The sequence below is a fragment of the Lacerta agilis genome, chromosome 2 (assembly GCF_009819535.1).
Source record: "Lacerta agilis isolate rLacAgi1 chromosome 2, rLacAgi1.pri, whole genome shotgun sequence".
Lineage (NCBI taxonomy): Eukaryota > Metazoa > Chordata > Lepidosauria > Squamata > Lacertidae > Lacerta > Lacerta agilis.
Window position 1 is genome coordinate 45,448,334 of NC_046313.1, and position 21,930 is coordinate 45,470,263.

At 40.2% G+C, this 21,930-nt stretch overlaps 1 protein-coding gene across 1 annotated transcript in view; it reads right to left on the minus strand.

Annotated features, from left to right (window-relative positions):
- Positions 1-21,930, minus strand: part of LOC117041267 (slit homolog 3 protein-like) — a 45,813-nt gene that overhangs the window by 6,231 nt on the left and 17,652 nt on the right. Inside the window, exons 2-3 of the mRNA XM_033139845.1 lie at positions 9,194-9,265; positions 7,748-7,819 (exon numbers count right to left, since the gene is read on the minus strand). Of these exons, the coding sequence (XP_032995736.1) occupies positions 7,748-7,819; positions 9,194-9,265 (144 nt within the window). The remainder of the gene's footprint in view (positions 1-7,747; positions 7,820-9,193; positions 9,266-21,930) is intronic.

Below are 21,930 nucleotides of genomic sequence, written 5' to 3' on the forward strand. Positions count from 1 at the left end.
ACTTTTGCATCTAGCCAGGAAACAAAATTTTCTCTGAAGATTTATTGAGAAACTGTAGGCTATTTTCAGGGCATCCACCTTTCTTGACATCTTTTCTGTCCCAACAAGAAAAAATGTCATTCAACCAAACCTTAAGGTGTGTCCTTGCTATGTTAACAACAGGGTTGAAAATATACCTAAGAAAAGGTGACACAGCTAAACTCTCATTAAGCTCACTTTAAGAGGGTAGCAGACAAATTCTAGAGTTAGGGATCAGCAGAGAGGGAGCCAAGTTTGCTGACAACATTAAACTGTACAGGGTGGTTAAAGCAAAATGGGATTGTAAAGATCTCCAAAAACTACCTCTCTGAACTTGATGAATGGATAGTAAAATGGCAAATGCAATTCAATGTAAACAGGTGTCAAGTGGTGCATGCTGGGACATAGAAATTATATTCCACATATATGCTTATGGTTTCCAAATGGGTGGTGGCTGATAAGGAGCAGCCTTGGGCTTATAGTGGATACCACATTCATTGCAACTGTGAAAAAAGTGGATTCCATCCTAGGGATCATTAGGAAGGAATTGAAAATAGAACTGTGGCTCTACAAATCTATGGCGTGACCACACTTGGAATACTGTGTACAATTTTGTTCACCTCACTTCAAAAAGAATGTTGTAGGAAAGACTCTGAAAAGGGCAACCAAGATGATCAAGGGAATAGAGCAACTCCTCTTTGAGGAAAGGTTCCAATGTTTGGAGCTTTCTAGTATTGAGAAAACATGAGTGATAGAGGTATATAAACATATCCATGGTGTGGTGAAAGAGGATAGAGATTTTCTTTTCTCCTTCGTTCAAAGCACTAGAACTCAGAGACATCCAAAGAAGCTGAATGCTGGAAGACTCGGGAAAGACAAAATAAAGTATTTCTTCACACAATACAGAGTTTAAAGATGAAATCAGCACCTGCAAGAGGGAATGATGACCACAAGCTTGGATGGCTTTAAATCAAGGGTGGGGGACATTTTCTGGTCAGAGGTCAGATCTTTATGTCCCACACCCCTAGGAGGCCAGAGTTGGCAAGTGGGAAGGGCTATCCACCTGTCAATCACCTGGCATCATAGTAGCACCAGATGATGCTTTTGTTTGAAGCCCTCTGTTATTGAGATTTTGAAGCAAACCACAAGGCTTTCAAATAGCCCTTTGTAAGTGTCCTAATGCAGATAAGGTCATCAGTGGCTACTAGCCATCATGGCAATGTTTTACCTCTGCTGTTGGAGGCAGTATGTCTCTGGATACCAGCTGGATACCATCCTGTGCTTTTATGTGATAGTCAAGACAGAAGAGGGTACAAATAAAGAGGACCTAACATTCCACTAATGCATTTAGAAGTACAAACATTAACATACATGTCACAGAACTACAAAATTGTTTAAGCAAAGAATATACAGAAACAACTAAATTAATAGTTCCAGAAGCTTTAGTTCTATGCTGTGCTTTCTTCATTCACAACTGTAATCCTTGGTCTGGAAGCATAGGAATTGTGGTTTTAAATCCTCTGGTCTATTTAAACATGACCTTTTTTGTTTTTCCTTGAGTTCTTATGGGTCACTGACCTACTATGCAAATGTTTTTGATGAAATCGGGATGGCTTATTATTCTATTAGTTAAAATAAGCTTCTGTGTTTTTCAGGCCTGTGCAGATGCACCCATGCAAACCAAAATAATTTATCAAAATATGTTCCTTGTGGTCTTTCTAGCTGCCCTTTTCCTGAATTTGGCTTCCTCCTGTGAAGGCCTGTTGACAGAGCTGCTAATGGCTTCCTCTGTAGAAGAGGCGCCAATTTTTAAGTGTTTAGGAAGGAGCAAAGTCCACTCTCATCAGTAAAGGGAGATCAAAAAGGTTCCATGTTGCAGAGTGTAGTTATTGCTTACTGAAGACAGACATGCTGTATCATGAATGGAGCTTAGTATTACTGTTCTGTCATTCATATTAGCAGACCAATAATGCTGAACAGGCAACACTGATTAAGGATTTCATTCCAATTCATATATCACAGAGCCCAACAAACAGAAAGTGCAAAAAGATATAATAGCTGCTGGAAGTTCCATTGCATTTCTATCTCAAGTTGTATAGTTGTTCAATTCAATACATTTTCTTGTTCATATTAATAAACCACTTCTAAAAGGCAGCAGCTGACACTGGCCAGGGAGGTTTAATTACCAACTGCTTCAAGCCTTTTAAAAATGAAACAAATGACCCCCACCCACAAAATAATTAAATAAAAACCTTGGTTTTCTCCTTTACTTCTTCATGCATTATGTGACATTTCTTCCTGTGAATAGGAACACATCTTTTATATATAACCACTAACCACACATAGTATAAAACATGCTAAGTTGATTAAGTCATAACTATACTGTCCAACATGGTACTGAATTTCTTAAGTAATTGTGTGTGTTAAAGTGCCTATCTACATCCTTAATATGGTATATTTGGAATCATTCCAACCCAGTTCCCGATGCCATGAACCCCTGGTCTAGTTCATAGGTAAAGCTTACTTATGATTCCCTTGATCATCCAAACATGGTCGAGTGGCTTAACCATGGTTTATTAGCCACAAACCATGCTTGTAATTCATAGTTTGTAAAGCTTGGTTTATGTTAACTCAACACTCATTCATTATTCTAGTTTGCAAGCCAGCCCCATCCAAAATCTATAGAGCTGCAAGTAAAGTAGAAACTACAACATAGCCATCTTCTGGACATCTCTCCTTGCCAATAACCTTGAGGGGGAACCTGCATCTGTGAGTCAGCATCACTAGTCAATGATAACTTGAGGTTTAATCATGGTTTATTAACCAAACCATGGAAATACAAGCTGCGGCTTGGTGTCACATGCAAACTAGACTACGGAATAATCAGAAATGTATAATGCAGATTGTTGTGGACAAAACTTAAGATGTTTGTTGAAAACTTAATACTCTGTCCATTCTCAGTGCCGGTGTATAAGTGGCTATCAGCACTAATACTTCATTATTATTGTATTACTGCGTTACTCTTTTCCATTAGACTATTTACCAGTGGACACATATTTGGTTTTTTTAAAAAATCTGTCTGGCAATTCTCCTTAGTTAAGTTTCTATACACTGCATGGCTCTAAATCTGTGGTAGGACCATCAGCCTAATTTTGCATGTGGAGAAAGGGAGAGAGAGAAACTATAGTGTTGTAAATTCTGTCCACTTTTTGCTCTGGCTGTGACCATCATGAGATGCAGTCTCTGACAGACTTTTCCGTTAGAAAATGTTTCCTACCCTTGCTCTAAGGGTGGCCCCTGAAGATAATCTAATTATATCATTTTAGATTTTTCCCAATATAATGGATCATAGGAAGCTGCCTTAGACAGAGTTAGGCCATTGGTCTGTCTTGCTCAATATTGTCTACACTGAGCAGCAGCAGCAGACCTCCAGGGTTTTAGCCCTGCCTGAATATGCCAGCTAGTAATTAATTAATTAATTAATTAGTTAATTGATTAGAGGCTAGCAGCCTTATACCTGGTGGAATTCCAAGAAACCAAAAAAATCAGTGCAGTTTTGAAATCAGTAGTTAAAATCGGTGTAGTTTTGAAAGATTCAGTCCACCATCTTGATTCAAACTGGTGTCCAAACTGGTATCCAAACTATTGTATATCAACTATTCCTATGTTGGGAATTGGTGCCCCCTCCTTCCCATAGTGATTTGACAGGAAAAGGTAGCAGGCTTCTCATATACTGTTCATGGATCCAAATCCAATCAAAGCCTTAACAGTTTGTATTTATACTTCCATAAGAATATTTGCAAAAGCACTCTCATAGAGAAATAGGCTAAATCAGAACTAGTCTTCAGTTAACTGGATGTTACACAAACAATCTTCATCCACTGCACTTACCGGTAGTTTTAGTCAGTATCAGCCACAGGATAAAATGTGAATCTTAAAAGAACTGTTATCCTGAAGCATAAACCCAACATGACCTAAGTAATATGAAACATCTGAACAAACATTTATTTACCCCAATTCACCAACTTTTTATCCACTAATCAGGAAACTATTCACAAAGAATTTCAGAACATTCCTTTTGAATGAGGAAAATATACTTTGATGCAGCCCAAATTTATCTCCCATCCTTCTCTCCCTGGAAATATCACATAAAAAATCAACTGTCCATTTCCAGTGCAGTCATCTAAAATTTGCCAATGGCTACCTTTCCACTGTGAGTAAAGCCTTTTTAAAAAGCCCACCATGAAAGCAGCTCAAAACAGTCAAAAGAATTTATCTGAAAGAATGAAAATGGGATTCTGTAACTAGATCTTCCCCAATATACAGAATTGGCTTACACTGGAATACAGCTTCTGGAAGACAGGGAGTGGAAGTTAGTTTCCATGTGTACAAACTACATTCCAACAAATGAACTAAGCACCCAAATCAACAACCTGCACTATGTACACTACATGGAGCCAATAATATACTGATTTTTTTTACAGCCTATAATAGACTTTTCTTTTAAACTGGCCTTTCTCCTTTAATGAGAATAACAAGTTTTCAGCTATTCACATCTCTGCAATTGTGATGCTGTACTTTACTTGCATACACAGTACTGGACATAACTGATTTCAGAGCAGCCACCGCCACCTCTGACTGAACAGCAGTTTTCCTATGGTGCAACCTTTTCCAAGGCCACATTTTATTTGCACTGAGTAATTTCAACCACCCTAAGTATTTTGCTGTCTATTAAAGTAAATCATTGCATTATGGTTTGAGAACTTATATGCATCCAAATGCTTAATCTAAGTTACAGTTTTTAGGAAGCGTAAATCTTCAAAGCAACGTAACTTGAAAGCTGTCAACAAGTGTGTTTTTGGCCTGAATACAATCTATGGACCTTTTCATATATTCAAAATTTACATGCAGGAACCATAACAAGCAATAAATTTCAAAGAAAAATGTCTATATTTTTAGTTTGTAGTTTTAGCTCTACTTTGATGTGTCGGCAAGTGAAATATTATTAAAACAACATTCATTTGGCATTAAAGTTTCGTGCCTTTTGAATAACCACAAATGAAACAAGTATTATTTCCAGTGATATTTTATTGCAATATTAATGACTATTTGGCCAGAGAGAGTCTAGCTGTCATAACAGCTACTTTATTAAAAAGGGCTAATAATATTTTTTTCATCTAATATAACAGATCAAACTACAAGTGTAATTAAATATTTTCAACAAGAGTAAAAAGGAAATTGTATGAATAAAATCCTGTTTCAAAATGCAGCCTAATGTTCAATACTGAGCTCTGCAAACTGCATTAGTGAAAAGGCAATTCCATTCAGCCTACAGCAAATTATGTCACACTTTCCATGACATGTGAACACTTGCAGTGATTGGCCACTTTTTATTGGAGCTCATTTACACAACCATTTGAGCCTTGGCAACTGTGGGCTTTGTCAGGCTATGCTACTGGAGGTTGAGCCAGATGGTGTTATTCACCACATGCTAAGCTGAGCCTACGCTGCCTTTTGGTATTCAGCTGCCAACTGTAGATTTTCAGTAATGGCAATTGAACACCCTAAGCTACAGTAGTCTGAACTCTGACCATATTAGCACATGGCACCTATCTGTCTTCTCTGGTGAAAAGAACCACTAAAACTACACCCCACAGCTTTCTCCCTATATTAAGATGCATGATCTTTTTTGGAGGGGGGGAGAATGCCCTACTTCTCAACTTTTCTCCTCAAACCTCTTCTTCCTATACACTTTCCTTATCCACTGAATGTTCTCTCTACTCTGTTGCCGCCAAACAATGTTGCTTCTCCATTTACAACTTTGCAGAAATGCAGCCCTTTCTCTCTGTCACCTTGGCAAAAACTTTCATTCATGCCCTGATCATCTATTATCTCAGCTTATGCAATCTTCTCCTCTCTGGTCTTCTGTTTTCTCAACTTTAAAGGTAAAGGTAAAGGGACCCCTGACCATTAGGTCCAGTCACGGATGACTGTGGGGTTGCAGCGCTCATCTCGCTTTACTGGCCAAGGCAGCTGGCATACAGCTTCCGGGTCATGTGGCCAGCATGACTCAGCCGCTTCTGGCAAACCAGAGCAGCGCACAGAAATGCCGTTTACCTTCCCACCGGAGCGGTATCTATTTATCTACTTGCACTTTGATGTGCTTTCGAACTGCAAGGTTGGCAGGAGCTGGGACCAAGCAACGGGAGCTCACCCCGTCGCAGGGATTCGAACTGCCAACCTTCTGATCAGCAAGCCCTGTGGTTTAACCCACAGCGCCACAGCATTCTCAACTTTATACCCTCACATATATCCAACAATCTGCTGCCAAAATCATTCATTCCCTGGCCATCTGATCACCTTAAATCCCTATGCACTGGCTTCCAGTCGATTCCTGGATCTAGCACAACCTGCTTTGCCTTTATTTTCAAAGTCCTACACAGATTCCCTGACCATCTCTCCACCCTTATAGACCGATATATCACTGTGCATTAGATTTCCTTCTCCAGCTTCTTCCACTACCCAAAGATCTCCATCCATTCTCCTTTTCTGCCATGTATACTTAGAACTGTCTGGCAGAACAACTTCAAATCTCTCCTTAAAGCTCACCTTTGTATTAACCTCCCTACTACTTAAGGAACAGCTGGTGGAGTTGGTTATGTTTAGCCTGAAGAAGAGGTGATATGATAGCCATCATCAAATATCTGAAGGGCTGTCACACAGAAGATGGCACAAGCTTCTTTTCTGCTGCTCCAGAGGGCAGGGTCTGAGCCAATGGATTCAAATTACACAAAAAGCGATTCCAACTAAGTGTTAGGAATGACTTTATGAAAGTAAGAGCTGTTTGTCAGTGAAACAAACTACCTCAGAATGTGGTGGAATCTCCTTCATTGAAGGATTTTAAGCAGGGGTTGGATAGTCATCTGTCAGGGATTATTTACCTGTGGTTCATGCATTGCAGTAGGTTGGACTAGATGACACTTTGGGATCTTTCCAGCTGTACAATTCTAGGATGCCTATGCCCTTCAGGAACTCGGCATGTTCCTGAAATATCTGTATTATCTAACTCTGTTTATTCCCCTGTGTTGAATTTTAGATTGTGAGATTCTTGTAAGAAAGTGTTCTTTTGTACTCTGTAAAATGTCGTGCACACTGGTGGTGCTATTATGATTATTATTCAGTGCTTTTCATAGATCACAATATAGAAATCATAACTTGTTTATACAGTTTGAAGAGCTTGAATATTCCATCCTCAGGCTCAAACCATTTACCCGCCCCCCAGAGTGGGACAGCTGCTATGTTAACATGTACTGTGGTACCACGGTTTAAGAACAGTCCTGTTTAAGAACGATTTGGTTTACGAACTCCGCAAAACCAGAAATAGTAGTGTCCTGGTTTGAGAACTTTACCACGGTCTAAGAATGGAATCCGAATGGTGGAAGAGCACCTGCGGTGGGAGGCCTCATTAGGGAAAGCGCACCTCGGTTTAAGAACAGTTTCGGTTTAAGAACGGACTTCTGGAACGGATTAAGTTCATAAACCGAGGTACCACTGTAAAGGGAAATTCTGGGGCATCTTGCTTTAGCTGTTCTTTGGGAAAACATTCATTACCTCTTTAAAGGCATTTTCTTTTTGGGAAACATTCTTAAATCAGATTGGCAGTGTCACTGTATGTGATATGTCACCCCTACCCCTACATCAAGACAGTTTAGCAAGAGAGAATACTTACAGCCGTTCAAGTTGCTTTAGATCCTGAAATGCTCCACGTTCTATTACACTAATTAGATTCTCTTCCAAATGCCTATTTTAGAAAAAAAGATATTTGTTGATGTTAAAAGTATAAGCAATCTTCAAATTGCTTGAATTGCCTATGTAAAAATAAATAAATCACAAAGGTTAGCTTCCCACTCTCTCCAAAACAAATGTTTATTATATTCAGCTAGCCTTCATCCCAAAGAGATCTCAAGGCAGTGAATAGCAAACTACTAGAATACATTAAAACAGAACTATTAAACAATCTAAAAGCCAGTCATATTAACTAGAGAAACAGAGAAGATACCGACTGATCCCTCCCCAAATGAAAACAATTCCTACTTAAAAATGAGTTTATCCATTAGTTTCTTTTTTATCTATCATATGAGAATGACCACTGACTAATAAGGGCATAGAAATTAGATGTGGCATAGGGGAAGGACGGTGACAGAATTCCTTGGGTCAACTTATATGTTTGGTAGAAGACTGTAATAGGTTAAAAAGGTTGCAATCCTATGCATTACCCAGAAATAGGCAGCAATGAACACAGTAGAACTTGCTTATGAGTAAACATATATAGGATTATGTGGTACAGGGTGTAGTAAACATCAGCACTACTTAGCTACTGAATGACATGTGCATCAAGTGTTAATTAGGCTTGAAGTATAGTTATCAAGTTAACAGAAAACCATACAAATTGAAAAACTCTATGTAAGAGCTATCAGCTGATTTATATCTGTCTGTGTTATATCTGTAATGTCTCTTTCATGCATGCAAGTTATTACTGCGGTCTTTGAGTGACTAACAGCCATGTACAAACTTGGCCTCAGGCTGCAGTTCTAAATACCAGAATTCAGCTGAGTTCAACATGACTTATTTGACTAACCATATTTGACTTGTTAAAATCACACATTTTATTAGTGAGCATTTAATAGTTTGCTAACGCATTTGCACACAGATATTTCTACCACAGCATAACTTCAATAAATCAGATCACTGTCTGTTGTTGTTTTCTGTTGGTGTCACTTATGAAATGTCACTTAGGCAATAATGCTATTCACACTTTTTCTGAGTGTGAACTCGCTGAACTGAGCTGGCTTTTACTATTTAGGACTGCACTGCCTAAGTCTAAGTCAATATCCTACAGAACTTCCTGCTTACTAATTTAGCAAAGTCAATTTACAAGCAAGCGAAATGATACAATAGGCTTATCAAAATCAAGTGTGGAAAGCACAATGTGCCTGAAATTGTACCTTTTAAAAGTGTACTTTTAGCATATAAATGCAATACAGTGTATGCAGCACAGCTGTGTATCAGCTTGAAGACTGACAACACAGAGGGAAATTTATTGCTTGTGGTAGATAGCTGCTGAATACTAAAAGAAAAGGAACTGCTTTAGGGAGACTTTTTTTTCCATACTCACAGAACACGAAGGTTCTTAAGCCCAGCAAAGTCCACCTTTGTAATCCTTGTAATGTTGTTTCTGTCTAAGTCACTGCAAAAGAAAAAGTAAATTCATGTTTGACAAAAGCACCTGCTAGGCATTTCAACAATTTAAGAAATAACTATCTGTGTGAGAGGGAGAGAGCGCACCTACGAAGACAAGATTAATTTATTCATGCCATAAGGCATTTAGCAAGTTTGTAAAGACTGGTGTGCCAGACAAGACCAATTGGTACTTGAATAATGTCAGCAGCTTGCTGCAGGCAATACTACTACTAGAGCTATTACTGTATTTCCCTTTTCACAACTCCAGTGTTGGCTCTATCAGTCTTTTCCAGAACAACCACAGATGGCTACTCAACTGAAGTTAATTAACTATATGAAAGTCAGGGCACTGTTGCAAGCCAAAATAATAATAATACTTTTTCCAGCATTGAGCCGGAGCTGAACCAAATTTAAATGTCACTATCACACCAAACTAGTACTGGTCCGTTCTGCAGAGAAGCATGTCTGGTTTCCAGGGCAGAGCAAATTGGTAGTGCATGGTTGCCTATACTATTGAGAAGAGTAATACTTTTCTAAATACCGGCACACATGGAATTTTGCATAATTTGACATTTTATATTTATTTTTATGTATAGGCAGTGCAATAAAAAAAAAACCTCTCTTGGTGTTAACACTGAGATTTTCATGTACACTTTTAAAAAACAAAATCCAGTCTATGATTGTTTCAAATATTAGGTTTCCCTATCTAATATTACACACTGTAGTCCTGTTGTCTATTACATAACGATGCATTTTTCCTGTCCCTGTATTATTATAAAATCTGCATCATAAAAACTAATCATGAATAAAGATGCTACTTGACAACATGCATACAAAATGATTTTATGTACACATTTTAAACTGATTTGTATTATTCAGAATCTAAATTTCCTTGATGCACAATTTATTTTCTTCACATTTTCTGCTTCAGTTTAAACAGTGTCTGTCATATCTCCACTTGTAGAATCAGTACTTCATGAAGCTCATGGTTATGGATTTTTTTATCTATGTGTAATTTTTAATTAATATCCCATCCCGTAGATAAACATATTACCTTGCTGCGCGTAAATACTAAAACATAAAAAGCGCACATAATAAAAAAAGATAAAATTTAATTCTAAACATGTTTAGAAGTTCCAGTATGCTAGTCAAGGTTAATCCCAGTTAACCACCCACAGACTTGTAGCCTTAATGTACAACTTTTGAATCATTTTAGCAAATCCATGAGCCTGATTAGCATGACATGCTATATTTAATTTTTTTCAAACATGGAGTCAAATGTTCCAATGGAATTTTATCCTTAACAGATATGGCATTCTAGGCCCCTTCTCTCCTGTGAATTTTCATTTGTTTAAAACCATCATTAACTGGATTGTCAGGTATTCAGTTGCCCTAAATTTATTACACAGGTGGGAAATGTGTCGACTCCAACTCAGTTCAGCCTGCATAGCTAATGATAAGGATGGTGTTAAGTTATAGGGCCTAACTTGCTCATTAGGGTCTCTAGAAGACCAATTTCATGCAAAGGAGCTGGAACAAGAGAGAAAGCTATTTTCTACAAGGCCCACCCTCAATCTTTCCTACCCACACCCACAAGGACACTTACTTGTGAGTTTAAACTTTTCCAAGCATACACTTTCAATGTAAGTATTATTATTATTTTGTCCTGTAAAAGCAAGAACCTAAGAAGCAAATGCTAACAAAGACATAAAACATATGCTTTGGAAACACGTGCAAATGAGTCCATCAATCCTCCACTTGAGATCTGTTTGCAGTAAATTTAATTTTTTAAAAAAATAATCACAATGTACCACCAACATCCACTTTCTGCTCAAACAGGCAACATCCTTGGACAAACTGGCTCATCTCCCTGGCTCGCTGGCCCTGTGAAGAGAGAGACTTGGCAACCCTACAGGCCAACACAGTGAAAGGCCTATTATTAAACATTCAGTAGCAATTTGCGTATACAAAGTACTCATGTTTCATTGAGCTTTAAGAGAAAGCAACAAAACAGTATTTTGGCAGCCTCTTCCCTTTCCAGCCTGGTAGTCAACTGTCCTCCTCAAACACTTCTCCATATTTTCAACTTGGTTACTTGCAACATATCACTACCCTCTGAAATCTGAAGCCTTCTTATAGCACTACTTAAGGACCCCTGACCATTAGGTACAGTCGTGTCCGACTCTGGGGTTGCGACGCTCATCTCGCGTTACTGGCTGAGGGAACCGGCATGCAGCTTCCAGGTTATGTGGCCAGCATGACAGCCGCTTCTGGCGAACCAGAGCAGCCCACGGAAACGGCGTTTACATTCCTGCCAGAGCGGTACCTATTTATCTACTTGCACTTTTGATGTGCTTTCGAACTGCTAGGTGGGCAGGAGCTGGGATTGAGCAACGGGAGCTCACCCCGTTTCGGGGATTCGAACCGCCGACCTTCTGATCAGCAAGCCCTCTGTGGTTTAACCCACAGCGCCACCCGCGTCCCACCCAGTACTACTTAGCTGCACTGAAATACCCACCTCCACCATTCTCTGTCCCCTCCCACACCTTTGTTTTACCCCACACCCTTTAGCTATGTGACTTGTACCATCAGCCGTCCACAAATATGTAAAAGCTTCTACTGTTTCCCTCACAATTGCCTGCGTATCAGGAAATTGTTTCTGCGTACCTTGTACCACTCTCTAGCCCCTGGGAGCCTTTGTGATAGAAGTTTCCAGAACTCTGAGGGGATTTTCTTGTCTTTGGGTTGAAGCATAAAAGGGCGGGGATTACTATGTATTAATTTTACTGGGTTTGGGTGTGAAGTTATAATATAATTTTACTTGCTATATTGGTGAACTTGATTGGTGACATTTTGATGTATGGCAAATGAACTGTTAATGGTTGGGGATTTTAGTGTTATGTTTTCAGGTATACTTTTTATACTATGTATTGTTACTGTAGCACTATATTTAGATTGTTTTTGTTTCTTATGTGAACTGCTCTGAGCACAGACCTAAAATGTGATATATAAATTGAATATGACCATGGCCAACGCAACAGGCCATACAGGTGTATTATTTGGTATAGCAGAATTCCAAGTGCTGCAGCCTAATCTAGAACATTCTTTGGGGAGATCATAATCCCCCACTTTACCTCAATAGGTTAGGTAAACAGTCCAAGGTGTGAGGTAAATTGTTCCTCATTCATCACAATTGAATCGACTATAAGTCTCTTTCTTCACGCCACTCACTTATCCAGTATAGAACAGGAAAAAGAGGACACAGGTAGGAAAAGCCTCAAGAAGAAAAGAATCATCCCACACTTATGTTTGATACAAAAAAAAATGGCACTGAAAAAAGAATTATCTTGGCCAACCAAGAGCTTGAACTTTTCCTGGGTCACACAAACTTGCCAATTAACTGTGCCACAACTTGCTATTTGTGGTCTGCTGCTGCAGTTAAAAGCTAGTTATCTTTACTGCCCTCAGCCTGCAGTTAACTTTTACTTCTTCTCTCACTCCTAATCACACCCTCCTACCCTACCTTAAGCCTTCAAATATATTCGGCTGCCATCTGCACTATACATTTAAAGCAGTAACATCCCACTTAAAACAGTCATTGCTTACTCCCCAAAATCCTGGGAAGGATACCAAGAGTTGTTAGGAGAATCCTGTTCTCCTCATAGAGCTACTATTCCAAGAGTTCCCTAGGAGGAGGGACTGATTGCTAAACTACTCTGTAAATTTTAGCTCGGTGAGGAGAAAAAAAGATCTCCTAATAACTCTCAGGGCTCTTAAACCACAGTTCCCATCATTATTTTGGGGGGACCATTACTGTTTAAAGTGATATGATACTGCTTTCAATGTATAGTACAGATGGGATCTTGGTCATTTTTTCAGATCAATATAAAGTATATCCTACCCCCACCCCCACCCTGCATCCCCACTGCTCTAATAACGCTTCTCTGTTGCTTGGTATCACCATATGTACTTTGGTTTCCTGCCTCAAATCTGTGGTTCTAAGAGAGGAAGAAGACCCTCTGAGAGCTTTTTGGGGGGGTATTCCCACAAATGGGGACACAGCTTCTTTAATTATGCCCTTATTTATTTATTATGTTTGTACCAGTTTTGCCTTCGTAGAGCTAAGAACAGCCACATATGGCTCCCAGATGGTCTTCTGCCCAGGCCAGATCCATTTAGCTTCAGCAGTAGATTAGAGTCACATGTTTCAGCTGAAATAATGCAACAGTCAAGAGGGGGTATCTGGTCAACCTGGCACTTCCCTCTTGACTTTATCTTAACACAAGAAACGGGCTCAATATGAAGACCTGTATGTCACCTGACAACAATCCATCTGGACCTCCTTAATCTTACATTCGAGACATACATATTGAGACAACCACTGGGATAGAGGATGCCTCATACTGCCCTCTGCTGGTTACAGTTCTCTCAAGAACACAAAATGCACATTTTCAGCAACTTGGAACTTAACTGAAATTTTACTGGGACATTTAAGGGGAGGTGAAAACACAGATTAGAGTAATCTTTTGTGTGAATTAGTGGGACCCACCTTATGTTATACTGTACATTGAAACTCGGGTGCTAAAGCCGGATTTCAATGTTACAGAACTGACAGTTTGTGGCAATAGCCAGTTTTACTATAACTGGAGATTTGAAAAAGTGGAATTTTTGGTAATGACCAAGAAAATGAAAAAAAAATTAAAGGCATTTTTATCAATGTGTAAAATATACTATCACAATCACAGTACTGAGTTTTGAAAAACTAGCACCAAGACAGATGTTAGAAGATAATGAATGTCTGTTGTAAAGGAATGATTCTATCTACCTATACCAATGAAAGCCCTTCCCCCATCTTCAGGGAGGGAGCTCCATAACCATGCAGCTACTACTGCGAAGTCTCTGTTTTCAGTCACAGTACATTGGGCAATGCCCATTGATAGGACCATGAGCAGGGCTTTCCTCACTGATCTCAGAGCAAGGGTCAGGAGTTATTGAGAAAGGTACTCAGGCCCTGAGCCACTTAGGGCTCTGTACACCACTATCAACACCTTGACTTGCCAAAAAGTTGAGTGTCTCCATTAGTAGTGACGCAGGAACAAGTTACAACAAAAGAGTACATATATGCCTACATTGTTGATGTTTCCCTTCACTATTACAGTTGTGGGGAAGCAGATTGATTATTATCATGTATTTAATTCAGTATATGAGAGAAGAGATAGTACTGAGATATTAATGCTCAAATGCTGTATCCTTCAAACACATGGTAATGAGTTTTACTGGTATTTGCTAAGCAAAATATGCACAGGTGGCCATCAGCAAGTTGTCATCTTTAAAAGAAGCTGAAGAAGCAGTTATGAAGCAAGAAGGTAACATGTTGAGAAGGGATATTCTGCAGTTAAAGGATGTTACACCATTAACAATGGGCTTCAGACTGTATAATTTCCATTTACCTGAGTTTTGCATCCTCATTTTACATCACAGTTGCAGGGGACAACATGAGAGAATAGTGGCATCAGCTTCTGAACAGATGGTTCAAAGGAATTTTTCTTACTAAGACACTTGGGGCTGGATCCAGTGGTGTCCCTCAATTCATGGAATATTCTTTGACCTAGTGTTGGTCTCCACTAATAAGAGAAGAGGGAATGTGATTTCTCACCAATTTCCCCCTTCTCCCTGCAGCTTCTCTTAGCACCTTCTACAGGAGTTCTGGAGATTCCTCCCTACCCCCAGGAACAGATTGCGGGAGGGGAATAGTTGACTCCCTTCCTCCTCTCTTAGCAGAATCTTCTGCTATATCAAAGACTGAATGAAAAAGCATCACTGGATTCAATGACAGATATCAAAATACCTCTTTCCATTCCCAGTTCTTCAAATTCAGTACACTTTATCACATTATTGCGATAAAGTGTATGCAACAAACTGCTGAAGCACAAATTACTCAATAATTACATGGGTTAGAAAATTTTCCCTTTTAAATGGAACTTTAAATAATGAGCTTAACAATTTATCAACACTTTATGTGCTAGATTTGCTATTTCTATATCTTTAGAATGCCAGCTATTTCCAGTAAAAGCAGCTTTGAATAGCCAGGAAACATTAACATTTGTATTAGCATTCCAAAAAACAATTATGAAATGAGACTCATACATTCATGACCAGCATGACCTGTGGCTCTGCTTCTCTCTCAGCAAATATGACAACAATTGTTACTTCCTACAACATATACTGTACTACTGGTTGTGTTCTTCCATTGTACCTGTTAGCAACCTCCTTCCCTATAGTTTTGAATTCCATAAATTCCACTTAGGTTTAATCTTGATCATTTTCTACTAAAACAATCAAGAGCTTATTTCCTATTAGAGCATTCCCAATACAACAGCCAATCCTCATAATTGACTTGAATAGAATACTATAGTTCCAAGTGAAATAAGTTCTGTAAATAACTAGAAGCTCTTTACTCACCTCAGTAGGTTTATACTGAAGTAATTACCTATTAGGCAAGCTGACATTCACATTCCCTGTATTGTTTGACATCTACATGAGTGGGGTCATCTGGAGGGGTTTGGAGTATGTTTTCAGCAATATGCTGATGACACACAGATCTATTTCTCATTTACATCTGCAGGTGTGGCAGTGGAGGTGCTGGACCATTGTCTTGCCTCAGTAATAGACAGATGAGAGCCAACAAACTGAAGCTCAAACCAGATTAGACTGTTCCACACTAATGGTGGATTGTGCCCAGCTATAGTCACACCCTTTGTGTTCTTCCCACCAGCAAAAGCTGGCGTTAGAAGCATTTGTACAGGGATGGGGAAGGAACAAAAACCTTTGTGGGGGCAGTGCAGTCAAAAGCAGCTTCCAAGCCAGGCTTGGCTACATTTCCTCCAAGTTCCCTGGTGGGAGGCCCAATAAGCTTGGGTCTGATTTGGATGAGTGTGGACATGCAAAGCAGACCAGAAAAGAGACTGCTTACAGCCAATCAATTTAAAGGGAAAACCCCTACAGGCATAATATGAGCTCAGCTGCTCGATTTTAAATGATTCCTGGGGCTAATGTAGAAGAACTAGTGGATTCAGTCATCCAGAGTACAACTGATGTGTTTATTCAGTTCACTTTGTCGAACGCAACATGCAGATGATACACATTCTTGACCATTAGCCTTTATGATGAGCAGCAGCTTTTCTTCATTATGAGTAGCTCTTAATGTTAAGTACATGCAACAGCCAAATTCCACTTCAAATATGACTTTTAAAGACACTGGAGTATTACAAGAGTCCATTCAAAGTAAAACCTGATACACACACAAAAACCCTTCCCCCCCAAAAAGAACTTACTTTCAATGCAGCTTTTCAAACCCAATTGTAAAAAAATTAATAATAATAATAATAATAATAATAAACAATTCTTGAACTTTGGAAAAACTATTGCTATACCCTGCCAAAACTTAATATTTATAACCTCAAGGTCCAGCCTTTTATGCCTCCTTTAGCCAACTCTTACAGCCAAGCTGGTGCCAAGTGCATCGTCTGGGCACCCCAGGACCTCCATACACAGTGCCCTGGCTTGCACCCTGGAGAAGTCACTTTGGTGCTGCTAATGCAGCAAAAACAGCACAGGAGGCAGCAGTTACAAGTTACCAATCTCTGCAGCCACAGCAAGTGCTGTGATTCTCCAGAGGTCTCCAGACAGAAGCCTACGAGGGCCAGCCCACCAATTCAACAAGCCAAAAACCAGTTCATTTCTGTAGGCTCAGTTTTCTACCGCCAGCTACCAACAACCACCATTGTGGCACTTAGATCTTAGCCATTTGAAGGTGGAGAAGGGAGGAACAAGCATTTTGTGGTTTCCAAGTAATCACAGGGCACATTTGTCAGCTATATATAGTTTAGCATGTCATTGGTTGCTAGGACACCACAGAGAGCTTACCTTCTCCTCCCCTGAACTAAGAGAATAGCCATATGACACAAGATGAAGAACAGCAGAGACACCTGTCAACTGTCTGAAAATGGCTCAACATAAAGGGAAAGAGATGACCACACCCAAAACCACTACCCAGAACACAGAAATTTGGCCTACTCCAAAACCAAGCCAAGTTACTGATCCCAATAATGATCCTGTCATAAAAAATATTTATGGTACTCTTTTTTTCTTTTTTAAAAAATGAGTGTTTAATATTTAACTTCGAAGTAAACAAAATGCCACATTGTCATTGCTAAGCTATAGGCAATGAAAAACTGGCACATGACCTTCTGGCCATAACAGCTTTCAGTACAATTTTTCCAACCCAAACAACAAACCAGACTTATTTATGTTGGCACTGTTAGAGGAGTTGGGGGGGGGGCAGAAATGTGCTTCAGGGTTCATGAATGATGCAGTAATGTAGCCCTCTGTTATGGGGATGAAGAAGCAGGCGTTACACTCTCCCTTTGGGAGAGACTTAGCAGTTAAATTTTTCTTCAGCTGTGTGGCTAGCAGGATGTATTCTGGCTTTTAACAGTGGTAGCTTAGCAACAGGAAAAGGACAAATTACCCCTGCCTATTGGAAGACTTTGCATTACAGTCACTTCCCATCACCAGCTGCACATTGAACATTAACAGGGGTATCAAATCAGGCACCCCAGAAGCCAGACCAATGTCCCATATTCTCCATGTACTGCTAATGCGGCTGGTGGATGAAGGCACTTCAGTTTGGTAACTCACCAATTTGCCAGGCAGCACTATGGGCTCACAGACAGGGAACATCTGAAACATCCTACCTCCACCCTGTTGCAGTCTAACCAAAGCCTCACTGAAACTCCATTGATTGGCTTCCAAGAGCCCTAGAAGGAAGGGCACCACACAGGAAGTGCTAAGCTCACTGTAGAAAAGCCAAAAAAAAAAAAATTCCTTCCAGTAGCACCTTAGAGACCAACTTTGTTTGTTCTTGGTATGAGCTTTCATGTGCATGCACACTTCTTCGGATACTTCTTCAGAAAAGCCAGTTACCTCCAGCTCCCATCCTCCCTTGTAAATCAAGCCATAGACCACTTCCCTTTGCTTGGGTCTATAACTGCTTGGACACACCAGCCCTTATTTCTCTCGGTGCTCCTGAGTTGCACTTCTATACTCTCCAGTCCGTTTCCCCCCAACGTCTTCTTTCCTTTCAGGTATTTGTAAGACAGAGTGGAAGGGTAGGTAACAGCAGTGCCTCTGTTCTCCGACCCCATTGTCCTCCCTGTCTTTCAGTGTTACTGCAACTATCCTCCTTCTTTCTCCACTTTGTTCAAGCTGCATTTAGACAGCACAGTTGTTTTACCAACTCACTCCCACAACTAGGAGCAAGACTGTGCAGCTGTGAGGTCAAGGACGTGCTCACAGAGTGACAGAGCCAATCCAGCACTTCCACCGGTGCACCCAGCCCACACAACCCCAACTTTCCCACCAAGCTGACCTGCCTCCCCACTCATGCTGGAAAACAGCAGCACCACTGCTGTCAGGAGGGCAATGGTGTGGCACCGCCTCACCGCTCTGGATGTTCCTAACAACCTCTTCTTCCCTCTGCCCCCCAATCTGTCTCCCTTCTGGGAAAGTCTCATAACTGAACCGTTGATTGCTGTTTTAGTTTTCTTTCCATCAAAATAGGTATTTTCTAGAAAAGCCCTGACTTTAAGGACACTCCCGCACCGAGACTAAAAAAAATATTATCATCCACACCTAGATCTTTGGTATTTTGATTAGTGGGTAGGACAAGGCTCCAGCAGCTTGACATCAGGCTGTTCTTGGGAGGAATAGGACCAAGGCTGCATTTCATCGTCACTTAATTTTCGTAATTTTTTCCTACACACACACTTATGCTCAAGGTGTCTTGCAACAAGGAAAACAGCAATATACCACAAATCAGCATTTGCAAGAACCATTTCCTAACAGCAACATAATGGCAAATGCAACAGCATACAAAAAACAACATTTGTATACTATAAACGTAGCAGCATTACACATATTTGCAGTTGGAAAAAATAACAAGGGAGTATGAACCATTTCGCCTTGGTCCTAGATGTTCTAGCTACTGCTTGGATGTCCAGTGCAAATTAGCCAAGCATCAAGTCAGTCTGACCAAATGTCAGTTTGACCAGAGGATCACTGCGCTTTTGGCATCAGCAGTTCAGGCAGCACTGAGGCTTCCAAAGAGAGGGGGTGGGGTTGCTGGAAACACTCCTCCCTTCAGGTTACTCAAAGTAAACAGTGTTTCCATGCACTCTGGCACTTGCCATGGTGTCCGATTGTGCCAGAAGCGGTTTAGTCATGCTGGCCACATGACCCGGAAACCTGTCTGTGGACAAACGCTGGCTCCCTTGGCCTGAAGCGGGATGAGCGTGGCACCTCACAGTCAAGTTTGACAGGCCTTAACCATCCAGGGGTCCTTTGCCTTTACCTTTCTACCTACAGTCCATCGCCTGCAGCAGATTTGCATAAGGCTTCCAAAGGCAGGGAGTTGGGTCACCTTAGGAAGAACTTTCCCCCTAGCACACCATGCGAGCAAAATATCCACTTCATTTTTGTGTTGCATAAGGGCTTATTCCCCAACACATGGAGAAGTAGAGTGCAAACGTGTTTAGAGACTTGTGTCCTGAGCAAGCATGGTAGCAAACTTTTTTTCTTTGTGATATATTCAACACATGCAGCCAAGCAAAGCTGAAGCCTTGGTCATTGGTATAACAGGCAGTTTTTTGGGAGGAGGCAACAACAGTGGAATGCAGTGATTTCAGATAGAAACATAAACACAGACTACAATGGCATGGAATGCCTACTTAACATAAACACCAATCATGTGAGTTCAGAGCTTAGCTCCTTTGGAGGAAGCTTTACCCATAAACATGCTGCATTAGCCATTTAATGTGAAGCATATTTGAGTAAAATGTGGGCTTTTGTGTGTGTGTGTGTGTGTGTGTGTGTTTTAATTTAGTATGACTTTCTACAAACAGGAATGTTACAAGGATGTGAGCCAACCCTGATACAAAAACAGGTTTGAATTGCTTCACCACTCCATCCTTCTGCAAGAGTAATTATATTAACGACTGCCAGTCATTTAGAACACTGTTGCTCTCCCAAATCCAATACTGGTCTTAATAAAAATTTAAAAGTGGCATAATTTGGCAGATATAACCTTTCCAAACAAATGAATTACTTCCCCCCCCCGTCATGTTACTGAACAATTCAAATAGTTGAAAATCAATTTCATCCCACTCATTATCTCCTGCTGTTAACAATACACATATCAAAGATGTCAGATTTCATCTGAAGTTAAATATTGTATTAATTTATGCTTATTAAAAAAAAGCTCTCTCTTCCCTTGATTTTCAGATGAACTGCCAGCTCCCTTGTTACTCCAGGAAAAAAGTGGACATCAGCCCAGCCTTCCCCAGTGGCCAAGAGCTGCCAGAGCTCCAGATTCCAAGGTTCTTATCTCCCAGTTGTTATACTGATGTATCCACCCTTCTCTACAAGTGGGTCCTGTCCAACACTACTATTCAGCAGATGTCCATTTGTGCAATGGAACTTTCCACTCATCTCCACTCTGGAGCAGATTCTGAGGGCGAGCAGGGAGAGGAGAGGCAGGGGAAAGTCCCGTTGTATGAATGGAACTCTGCATATGCAACACTAGATTCAACACAGGAGGTTTCCATACTGGAGTGTGGAGCACTGCCCAGCTGTGTATGGCTGGGAACACCTCACAATGTTCCTTTATGAGTATGAAGCACACCCATTAAAATATCCTCCTATTATTTATATAATCATTCCCCAGGGAGGTTAACCGGACACCTTCATTATATGCTTTTAGGCACCAGGCAAAAACATTTCTCTTCAACCTGATATGGGCCAATGGCCGTAATAAAATTTACTACTACTACTACTACTATTTCTCTTCAACCGGGCCTTTTCAACATTCCTCTTCAACCAGGCTGATTGATACTCTACAGCTTTTTATATGTTTCTGTGGGAAGCGAGAGTTATTATTTTGCTGTTTTATTTTTAATTATTTACTTGTTTTTATCCTGAATTTTATTCTGTGAATCACCCTGAGATCTTATGATGAAGGGAGGTATATAAATCAAACAAACAAACAAACAAACATAATAATAATTATCCGATGATAAAAGAGTTGGAAGTCATTATTATCATTGTTGGCTTCACTTCAACTCACAAAACTTCTACGTTATTCTCTAAACAGGTAAAAAATGGATCAGCAGTTAAAAATGAATTCAGGGATGGTTGTCACAGTGTAAACCAGCACGAATTTCATGATCAATCATTTAAGTTTTGCCACATCTCTCTACCTCCGTTTACATCTTAGAGCTCTTCCATTGGTTAGAAAACCTCAGAACCCATCAAACCACTGGTTGGAACAAACAGCAGCCGGAGAAGGTTTGCGATTGGGGGAGGGGGGGATCTTACAATTATATCCCACTGTCCTTCCATCATAGAACCACTGAGGTGGCACACAACTGAGGGTTCCCTGGATGTCTCCGGCACTGGCAAGACGTAGACCTGCTTAGCTTCAGCAAGGTGTAGCCTCATGTTCAATAACCATACCATGGGTCAGCAATGGAAGGAGGATAAGAGTGAAGCACAAGCTTCTGCCCTACACAAACCCATGCTCCTCAGCAGCTTTGGACATCTTTTCAAAGTGTTACT